Here is a 12,067-nt window from a genome sequence, read left to right on the forward strand (position 1 = left end):
CACTCCACCTTCAGGCCATGAGTGGCCTACTGGGACCATCCGACAGCCGTGTCATCCTCAGTGGAGGATGCAGATAGGAGGGCATGTGGTCAACACACCGCTCTCCCGGCCGTTATGATGGTATTCTTGACCGAAGCCGCTACTATTCAGTTGAGTAGCTCCTCAATTGGCATCATGAGGCTGAGTGCACCCCGAAAAATGGCAACAGCACATGGTAGCCTGGATGGTCACCCATCCAAGTGCCGACCACGCCCGACAGGACTTAACTTTGGTGATTTCACAGGAACCGGTGTACCCACTGCGGCAACGCCGTTGCCATAATAATGTTTTATGTTTCATAAAATTTTGCAAACTTGCCATCAGCTAGGCAAGCTAACCAAAGGGTCACATGTGTCTAATTTAGGGTGTGTAATGCGACACGTGTGGTTCAACCCCTAGACAAGTTTGAGCCAAGACATTTCGAAGACGAGGAACCTCATGTGATCCCGAACATCTTTGGGATGTTAGCTCATAAACATATCAGTGCATCTGATGTCTTCTATTGCAGCTTGCAGCTGGATTAGTCCAGCACTCATTCTCATAGCAATCAGTTTCATTGAAAGGACAAATTACAGTCCTAGCTATGTACAAAAAGGTCTGTCATGAGTGAATGTTATTGTTTGTGGCAGATTTATAGCCTCAAATATTTTAGTTCTAATTTTGAAGCACATATCTGTTGTGACTCGCCGATTATTCAAAGTGCCGCCGTGCAATTACGCACGTCCTCTACGTGCGGTGCTGTCTGCCAGCCATGCAGCAGCTGCGCCACCTAAGCGGCCAGCCGAGCAGCGGCCGCTAGACTGAGACTCAGTGTTTAATCGAATGCCAACTTGTACACAGGTCAACTTACTCAGTGACTTATATGTGTTGTTGTGTTGTCCGAAATATGTGTTAAATTTGAAGATTTAACAATTGGCGACGAGGTAGTGGATTTTTCCTTTTCACCGTTGACTCACAGGGTTCCATGGCTACTGTCGAGCAGCTCTTGCAAAATCTCCTTGAACAGCAAACGCTTCTAACAGCGGCGATTCGCGATTTCGTCGCGGCGTCAAATGCGGGGCGTTTCTCGTCGTTGGCTGTACCTCCTTTTCCACCTTACGACGAGATGGCGGAAGACTGGTCTGATTATGAAAAACATCTTCAACAGCACTTCTTGGCATTTCATGTCACGGACAAACAACCATGTAAGTCTCTGTTCCTTTCCTGGATTTCACCTCAAATGTATCGGTTGTTGTCGCAATTGGCTCCTTTGAAGGATCCTGCGTCTTTGTCCTTTGCTGAAATGTGCTCCCTTCTGTCTGTCTATTTTCAAATGCAAACGCATGTGGTAGCCTCTCGTGTTGCCTTTTATCGTTGTCAAAAACAACCAAATCAGTCCTATTGCGCTTGGGCTGCTGAACTTCACGGCCTCCGTTGAAAGTGTCAATTTGTTACTGACGTTCACAAAGCATCCTATGCTGATTCCATGGTACGGAATGCTACAGAATGCTATAAGTTTGCTGCTTTTCTCTATGGCTCAAAATTTCATCTTGTTACGGATCACAAACCACTTGTTTCCTTGTTTCATCCATCAATGTCACTTCCCGACAAGGCTGCACACCGCCTCCAGCGTTGGGCTCTTTACTTATCCCGTTTCAATTATGAGATTCATTTCCAGCCAACGGCTCAACATGTGAATGCTGATGCTTTGTCTCGCCTTCCCATGGGTCCTGATCAGGCATTCGATAGGGACGAACTTTTGTGTTTCCACCTGGATGTTGCCGAGCAGCGGGTTGTGGACGGGTTCCCCATCACTGGGGACAGGCTGGCGGCTGCTACGGGTTCTGACCCTACCCTCTCCCGGGTTTTACGCTGTATTCAGAAGGGTTGGCCAGATCGCCCGTCCGCTAAGACTTCTGATCCGTTGCGGAACTACTACACTTTGCGCTACCGCCTCACAGCTAGGGATGGTGTTATCCTCCTCTCCACTGACAATGCTTCGCCGCATGTTGTGGTACCTGCATCTTTGCGTGCTTCGGTCTTGCGCCTCCTTCACCAGGGGCACTGGGGTGTGTCTCGCACAAAATCTCTGGTGCGCCGTCATGTGTACTGGCCTGGCATTGACTCTGAAATAGCACACATGGTCGCTGCCTGCGGCCCTTGTGCGTCACAGGCCGCTGCCCCGAAGTCATCTTTGTCACCGTGGCCTTCGCCTGAGAAGCCCTGGGAGCGCATTCATGCTGACTTTGCGGGACCCTTTTTAGGTACTTATTGGCTCCTCATAATTGACGCCTATTCTAACTTTCCTTTCATTGTCCGTTGCACGTCACCTACCACCGCGGCAACCACCAGTGCTCTCGCCCGCATTTTTTATTTGAAAGGCCTCCCCTCTACTCGTGTTACTGATAATGGTCCGCAATTTGCCTCTTCCGACTTTGCGGATTTTTGTGCCCGTCACGGCGTTACGCATGTCACGGCCCCGCCGTTCCATCCACAATCCAACGGTGAGGCTGAACGACTGGTCCGCACATTTAAGGCTCAGATACGGAAACTTCTGACTTCTTCTGCTGCTGATGATGCGCTTCTCCAGTTCCTGGCGTCTTACCATTTCACCCCCATGGGCGATCACAGCCCGGCTGAGCTCTTACATGGCCGACAGCCCCGCACGCTACTTCATCTTCTGCGGCCTCCCACCTCACGCGGGTGCCTTCACTTGGCCGGTTCACCGCCGATGACCTCGTCTGGGTACGGGGATATGGCAGGCGGCCAAAATGGAGCCCGGGCCGCATCTTAAGATGCCTGTATGAAATCCAGATGGACACGGGTGTTGCAGTGCGTCATTCGGACCAGCTTCAGCCTCGGGTGCGAGCAATGCCTGTTCCGAATGCCGCCACACCACCTTTGGCTATACCTGATGCTCGGGATCTTGGCATCTCTCAATACTCACAACGCAGCCCTCTCACCGTCATCGCGATGCCAGCACCAGAACGGACGCCACCAGGAGACGTGCCCATGCAGGAACCGGAGGACCATCCTCTGTCAGAGTACATCTACTCGCCTCCTCCTCCAACGGACGCCGACACATCGCCCATGTCTCCTGTCATATCAACTGGACTTGCCGCAATGGGCAGATTGGTGCATGGGGCCCCAGCAGATTCGACCCCTACGTCTCCTGTCATCTCGACCTGTTATCATCGGGGACACTTCCGTCCGTACGGGAAGCCTCCTCTTCGAGACTTTACGGCGAGTCAAACAATGCCTATGGACGTTATCCATCTCCAGGACACCTCCATCAAGACCAGTGCAACAATTTCAAAGGGGGGAAAAGTGTTGTGACTCGCCGATTATTTCTAAGTGCCGCCGCGCAATTACGCACGTCCTCTATGTGCGGCGCTGTCTGCCAGCCGTGCAGCAGCTGCGCCACCTAAGTGGCCAGCCGAGCAGCAGCCGCTAGACTGAGACTCAGTGTTTAATTGAATGCCGACTTGTACACAGATCAACTTACTCAGTGACTTATATGTGTTGTTGTGTTGTCCGAAATATGTGTTAAATTTGAAGATTTAACAATATCTCTCTAAAATAATCTGCAGGCCTATTCTAATCTGCTCTCCAAGATGACTTCAGAAACATCTGGACCATTGAAACGGACAACAAGCCATTTCATCCTTTCCTTGTGGCCAATGGGCTACTTCATTATCTATTATTAATAAATTTAATAAGCTGTTACAAATTTGTGGTGATGTTAAATATAGTTAATACACAATCAGAAGTCAGCACATGTGCCATGCCAAGTTCTCACAAAATAACATGGAAATACTTTTTAATGGTGACTTATTTGATGCATGCTTGAAACTTGCTCTTGATGAAGAATAAAGAATAATAATGGTGATCAATATAACTTTCATATTGTAGCACTACAACTGCCCGCCCTTTAGAATTACAATTACCAGTGTTCATGGAATTTTCTAGCAATACTTAGAACACAAAAATTGTTATGATCATGAACTATCTGGCTAACATTACGGTAAAAGAATTAACTCAGAAATACCACATAAAGAATCTATAGACATTATTCAGCATCTTATATCAGAATGATTTTAATTGTAATTTAAATAACTACACTTCTATTAAACCGACAGTGAACCATTACAGCCTCACTCAACACAAATATGGGGTCAAGCCAATTCAACAGCAAACAGTCTTCCACTAACATCAGAGACCTGTGTCATGCCTAAGTGAAATGAACTATCCAGTTCAAAAAAATTTTTTTACCAACTGCATATCTGTCAACATGTGCGCGCTTAGATTTAAAGCGAGAAGGGAATAAAGAAATAAGACCTATGAAAAAAAAACAGTTTCACAGTAAAATAAAAACAAAACAGTAGCCAAACTGCAGGCAATATGTTCAAAAATGCATGCGTTGGCACACCTGTGAAATAAAAATCTGCTGCTGGGTAACATTCAATACCAAATTGTTCCACCCCACTTATTCTAACATGCTTGGATCCTCTGTGGCCTGCTGTCCACAAGGTGGTGGAGACACTGTGGTTAAGCTTGTTCCATCTTCAACAGTAGCCCTCTTCTTGTCTTCCAGTATCTGGGGAGGTTTCCTAGGACAATACACTGCAAGTTTCAACTGGTTCCAAGCATGCTCAATTGGGTTAATGCCAACAGGCTTTGCATGCCATCCCATTTGGTTTATTCCTGCCTATTGTAGTAAGGTGTTGAAAAGGTGGGTGTGGTGCACTCATGCAGTACTGTCTTGAAAGATTAACTTAGTGCTAGTATACTGAATGTAAGGCTGCACAACAGTTGAAGGATCCTGTCTCAAAAAGGCATAGCCTCAAATTATCCTCAATAATGATGTGAGGCATGCAACACCTGTATATGATACTGCCCCAAAGCATGATTGACTTGCCTCCCTGTTTAACATGTGCAACTGCATACCTCAGACTTGCATTGGTACATGGTTGCCACCACACTCTTCTACAAGAACCATCAGGTGTCAGACAAAACCTCCACTTGTGATGTTGATCTGTCACCATTAATACATGTTTTTTGACCAACTTCCTTACACTGGGGGTTTATATTTTTTTTTCATAATGATTGCCTAAGAGGCCAAATCAATCATTTGGAGATGATTGTGTACTGTTTAGGTCAACACAGTTGTACAGTTGCCTCTAAAAGACCAGCACACTATGCTCTTGTGTTCTCTTCAGGAAACTTAGAAGCTATAATTTGTAGAAAGTGGTCATCAGCTGGTGTTATTGACCACTATAAGGCAGATTTTCAATGTACTGTGCCTCACATAGTTGCTTAATGTTCAATTTATATCACTGGTGTGTACATCATTTCTGTGAGAAATTTCTCAAGCTGATAACCCTTTTTTCTGTAAAGTGACAATGCATTCACCATCTTCTGAATTATAAAAGATCATTACAGATGTGTTGGCAGACTGAACAGTGTACACAAGTCACACTGTTCTGTTCATGATTGGGGACACAGCATATTCTACTGAATAGGTCACATAGAATGGCAGATCTTCTCTGTTGCAGCTCAAGTATAACACCTTACGTGCCATAAAGATCAGTTATAGTTGTGGCAAATGAAAGGCATCTCAGTGCCATCCTTACTGCTTCATCATGACCATAGGCAGTCCATGCAGTGTATAGGCCACAACTGCCACCTCCACAGTACACACACAACCTCAATAAAATGGATCAATGCTCCGCAAGAACAGCCCCTTGCATCAGTGCTATCCAAATTCAAGGCCTCAAGGGAGCAGATCTAGGTGTTGATGGAGATTGGACCTGCCCCTCTGCGTCATTCTCTACTGATGCCCCCAGAACCCCCAGCTGCAATGCTGAACCAGTAGGCTGCATTCTCAGACATAGAGCTATCAGTCAAAAAGCAAATTCCTCACAGTAGGGTAATTATTGATCGCTGGTCTAAGTTTCATTCTGGACATTGCCATCCATCAAATCTACACACCAAACCTCTACATCAAAGGCACTACCTAACTAACTCCAGCTTCTGCTGCTCTGTCAGTGATAGCTTTGGCAGGCAACAGCTCTGGTAACAATGCTGAAGTGAAGGAGACTGCACTGTCTAATCATAATAGTGCTGTGTTGAGTGCAACTGCCCTCATATTTTCCTGTCAACTTCTCACTTGATCACTGCTCATGGACTGTTTGCTTTGTGGGGCACTCAACTGCGCAGTCTTCAGCGCCCATACAAATTCCCAATTTTTACACAGTCCACTTTTTTACTCAGTCGAATCTAGACACTGTCATGAGTGATGATGATGATGATGATGATGATGATGATGATGACGATGAAATGATGAGGACAACACAAACACCCAATCCCCTGGCAGAGAAAATCCCCAACCCGGCCAGGAATCAAACCCAGGGCCCCTTGATATAGAGGCAGCAATGCTAGTCACTAGACCACAAGCTCTCATGGACTGTGTATATGATTTTATACCACTATATCCTGACAGTGCTTCACTGGTGTTGAATTATTTGCCATGAACATTGACTTCTCTATTAGTCCCTTTTCCATCTGGCACTCATGTGACAATGGCCTCAGTGATAATATTCTTATTTTGTGTGACTATATTTGCTCCAGTGGAGCCTGTCGTTGACTTAAACAATGATGACAACAACAACAACATTACAATGAAAATCAGAATCTTATGTTTACAAATACATCTGGGAATGTTATGTGAGATAGCCAATGGTACTAAAATGCATAATTAGAAAAGGAAGACAGTAACAGATCAGCCTGACAGACATCAAGTTATCTCAGACTTATGACCACCACACCTAACATAAGTCTGTTAATTTATCATTGTAACAACATGACTTCCATAATGAATGACTAAGCAACCCTACACTGCATAGAAACAGTGTTTCTTTGGCACTTGGAAGTGAGTATGTGATTATGATGGCGCTGTTTTATCCACATCAGATAAATTACTGTGGGGATTACAGTGCACTGCTTTGATCTTAAAAACATTTACTTTTAATGCATGTTTGAGTGTAGTCATAGACCAACTTAGTCAATAATTGTGCATTAGCTATGCATTAATGGGATGCTTATCTAATCTAGCTTTGGATTTCAAAAGGGAGATTCAAGTGAGGTAGTTGTTTAAATTTTCCTTAAGTTCAAACAAACATTTTAAATGATAGTGTATCACCAGCTCACATCTTCAGCAAATTATTCTAGACATTTGACTGTATCACTCGCAGCATTCTACTTAAGAAGTTAGTGTTTTATGGAATACACATTCCCCCACCCCTCCAGTTTATTCATTACTTCTGGTTTATTTCCTGCTTCTGAAATGCAATGTAGGAAACTAAATTGGGCAATTGAAGTATAAAGGCAAGGTGAGAAACTCTTGGTCTGGTACAACAGTTGTGTGATCGACAACTATGTTTTGTATGTTTCTACATGTTGCACAATCCCACAAATCAAGTGCGTACTTTGTATGGACAATAATGTGATCCATATAACACCATAAAGTAGTCATATTGTGGTGTTTATTTCCACTGGAGAAAATGGAATACCACACTGTTATAAAATTCTCTGTTTTGGAGACTTTATTGTTAATTTAAAATCCATTCAAAGGTTGTGAAGTTTGTAAGGGTTCTTCTCCTACAATGTCATCACTTCACACTAGGGCAACTGAATTCAAATGTGGCCCTACTTCTCACGAAGATGATACACATGAAGGATGCCTGAAAGATGCAACTACAGATAAAAACCTCAAAAATTACACAATATAGTACTGAATAAAAGTATATGATATAGCTGCCATCATAAACACAGAGAAAATGGTGTGGTAAATTTTACTTTGCTCCATTGGAAGGAAACCATATTATATACTCAAATGAAGTTAACATTTTGTATTAATATAATGATTTCTAACAATGAATATGAGCATCTGGTTACTGATATGTATATTGGTGGACTGTATGACTACACTTACGTATAAGGCTATGGTTTGAAAATGGATGTGATGGTCTGAAATCTGAAACTAGTTCCACAAAGGAAATTACTATTATCACAGCTGTGATGGATATTGAAAAAAAAAAGAAAATATTTAACACTCAATTAGCTGGTCCTATCCTCCATCATTTTGGAATTTCATATACCCTTGTATCTGTTGAATACCTGCCATCCAGGATCACATACTGGATTCTATTACTTAAGATCTTGCCCAGCCACTCACATATCTGAGAACCTATTCCATATGCTCAGACCTTCCTAAACAGTCTACAATGGAGCACTATGTCAATGCTTTCTGGAAATCTAGGAACATGGAATCTGCTTGTTGGCCTTACTCCCTGGTTTACAAGATATATTGAGAAAAAGGCTTGTTGCTTGTTGGCCTTACTCCCTGCTTTACAAGATATATTGAAAGAAAAGAGAAAGCTGAGTTTTGCATGAGGAATGCTCTTTCAATCTGTGCTGATTTGTGTACAGAAGCTTCACTGTCTCAAGGAAATTTCTTAAGGCATTTATTAACAATTCTGTCAACAGTTGTAGTATCTATATTAGGCAACTATTTTTTAACCTTACACATTCATTTTCAAGCCTGGCCTACTGAAGCTGCACTGACAGTGCCTGATCTTAATAATAAAAATGAAAGTGGCAAAACGTGCTTGATAAATGTTTGAAGAATGATTGTCACAATCCAAACATGCCTCTTACAGAGTCAAGTATAGTTTGATTTTGACCTGGTAAGAGGCATGTGTGGATTCTGGCATTCATTCTGCAAACATTTATCAAGCATGTTTGAAGAATGATTGTCACAATCCAAACATGCCCCTTACCGAGTCAAGTACAGTTTGATTTTGACCTGGTAAGAGGCATGTGTGGATTCTGGCATTCATTCTGCAAACATATATCAAGCATGTGTTGCCACTTTGATGTTTATTATTAAGACCAAACACTGTCAGTGCAGCCTCAGCAGGCCACACTTGAAAATGAACCTGTAAGATTTGAAACTAGTTGCCTGGTATAAATATGTAACTGCTGAAAGAACCATTAATAAACATTTTAAGGAATTTAATATAGTTTCTGGTTCCCTGTCAACAAAATTTTAAAACTGAAGACTCAAGGAAATTTATTATTTTCAGACTTAGAATAAATTCAAGAATTCTGCAGCAAACTAACATTAAGGATATCAGCCTCTAATTTTGTGAGTTCCTCCTTTTACTCTTCTTATATGGAAGAGTCACCTGTGCTTTTTCTGGTACCTCAGGACTTTGCACCAGTTGAGAGATTCACAATTAATGCAAGCTTAGTTGGAACCAATGCTGAAAAGTATTCTCTGTAGAACCAAAATGGGATTCCATCTGGACTTGCTGACTTATTTGTTTCAACTCTTTCAGTTGCTTCTTAACATGAGGGACATCTATTTTTGTGTCTTACATATGGGAGTCTGTGTGATGGTCAAATGATGGGATGTCTGTATGATCCTCACCAGAAATACTATTCTCTGACTTCACCTGTTCCTGTAATTATATCTGTGGTTTGAAAACAATCTGCACCCAATAAGGAAGCTATGGTAAGCATAGATGTGTATGTTTCAGACCTCACAGAATTACTCTTAATGAGTAGAATCCAGTCACTGTAAAAGCATTTGAGCAGCCACACAGACCTCAATGGGGAGTAGATAAAAAATAATAGCATTTTTGAGCAATGAAACACATTCTTTCAGTGCCAAAACTTTTCACCTATGCCTTGTAATTCATAGAGGGACACAAATCATCTGCACAAAATGAAACAGGAATGGCCACTGAACTGGGTACAATCAACGATACATTACTGTTCTTCCTTGATGTTAACAATTTGTAATTTTTTGTGAATCGGGAGACTGAAGTACTCATGTTTTGTCAATGATGAATGTATTATTTTTTTAAAGTGACTAACTAGTTTTGCTCCAGTGACCACCTTTACACTTAGAGAAAGTACACATCATACAATTTTGTAATGTGAAAAACACCACACAATGATTAACACAGTAGACCAACAAGAAATAATAATTGAGATAGAGAGTTCTCAGGTCTTGGGCATACCTACTGATGAAAACTTAAATAACTATACATTCAACTTATCAGCATATTTAAGTTTAGGTATTTTTGGTGTAAGACTACCAACATTCAACACAAAAAGATCAGTTGATGTCCTATGGGATAATGCTTTAGCAAAGCTACTGAATGTGGCAAAATTTATTGATTGTGCAGAACAAAGTAATTTGAATTACAGATTTGGTTCCCACAACTGCAGCTTTGAGGTCTGTGTATGCAGTTGAAAATATTAACCACAGCATCACTGTTAATTTATTCAGTACTGAAATGTTTCGTTGACAATGATTCTGAGACAGAGAGGAATAGAGAATATCACCAATACAAAACTAAAAGAAAGCATTATCTGCACTTCTCCGTAGTGAATGCAACATAGGCACAGAAGGGAGTGATATACAAAGCCATAAAACTTTCTGGCACCCTAAAAAAGAAAATAAAATATCTGACTAACAGTAAAAGTATTTTCAAGTCAAAGTTGTTTCTCCAAGGTAACTGTTCCAATACGTAGAAAAACCACTGAACAAAAATAAAAAGTCATCTATAAACCTGGAAGTGGGCCATATTTAGCTTAACATTACATTTATGTAATAAATGTGTAAAAAAGTTTACTAAATTGACTCATCCTTCAAAATATTTATGGTAAATATGAGGTATGGAATGCACACCTCACTGACCTAAACAAATCTAAGATTATGACTGATATTGCATTACAACATATTACTGTTGCATGGAAGCTTAAAGGATGTTCTATATGGTATTATGAAGACAATGGCATGTTTCATGTGGTATTTAATCAAGACTGCTGTAAAATATAAACTCTGACTCCAAGCACAATATTTTAGAATAAATACACTACCTGTAGCAGTAGTTTCTGTATCTTCCTCCACAGTTTCACTTGGTGCCTCACTTGTTCTTCTTTCTGTTAATGATGAGATATTCAGCATCATCATGCCATGTGACAACAATTCCTTGACCTTTTCAGTAGTAGGTCCACTCCACAGCAATGTGTCTAAGCTCTGTCGACGGTTAAGATTACTCATGTCTCCTTCAGTCACTGTACTTGAACGTGTTGTAAATCGAGTTAAGCTACTATCTAATTTTGACTTAACAGGTGAATTTTGAGTAGCTTTGTCCAACGAAACTGCTCTAAACAGACTTGGAACACCTGACTTTATTATGTGTGCTGGGGATGGTACCTTCCCTGCCAAGAGTGGATGTTGTTCCGGAGACTTTGCTTCAGCACTTTCAGTCCAACACTTCTTGATGGGAGATGAATGACGTGAAAATTTCATTACAGATTCTTGTTTTGATGAGCCCTGTGGTGCAAAATGGTTCTGTTGGACAAATCTTACAGCTTCAATGCTTTTGAGTGGTTGCTGACTTTCATTATCTGCGATGGGTAAAACAGGAGTATAGTTACTCTCCACAGATTTTGCAGCAGATCCCATTTTGACAAATGGCTGGGATATTTCTTCTGGTGAATGTTCCAGGCTAATCTCAGTCCATACCTGGTCATCTGAAGTATTCTCAGGCAGTAAAGTTGTTTCAGAAGAACTCTCTATCTCATGAGGTCTCATTAATATGTTACTGTCTTCATCACTTTCCGAAACTTCAAAACCTGAGAGTGTTTTATTTTTTGACTGTGTATTGGATGAGTTACTTTCCAAAACCTTTGAATTTATCTTGGTAACCATATGCCTTGGAGACAATGATGTAGATTGTAAGGTGTTTTGCGACTGTATAGCTAGTTCGGCCATTGGTTTTCCATTTACAGACTGTTCAACACTTCTGTTTGGAGTGCCCAAATATTCTGACATCTGGGAATGTATCATATCTTTTTCTGCCTGAAACAGAAACAAAAGCAACATGTTTCATAGAAGAGGAAATGGCCTTTACACAGTTCATATTAATGGATGTACTAATCTCTGGTTCACCTAAACAGATATACTACA

The 12,067-nt window shown here is 41.6% G+C and overlaps 1 protein-coding gene across 2 annotated transcripts in view; it reads right to left on the reverse strand.

Annotated features, from left to right (window-relative positions):
• LOC126183855 (uncharacterized) overlaps positions 1-12,067 on the reverse strand; it is a 252,093-nt gene that overhangs the window by 17,222 nt on the left and 222,804 nt on the right. For both annotated transcript variants that reach the window (XM_049926145.1, XM_049926144.1), the window contains one exon: positions 10,972-11,959. In XM_049926145.1, coding sequence (XP_049782102.1) covers positions 10,972-11,959 — 988 coding nt within the window. The remainder of the gene's footprint in view (positions 1-10,971; positions 11,960-12,067) is intronic.

This window comes from Schistocerca cancellata, chromosome 4, assembly GCF_023864275.1.
Source record: "Schistocerca cancellata isolate TAMUIC-IGC-003103 chromosome 4, iqSchCanc2.1, whole genome shotgun sequence".
Classification (NCBI taxonomy): Eukaryota; Metazoa; Arthropoda; class Insecta; order Orthoptera; family Acrididae; genus Schistocerca; species Schistocerca cancellata.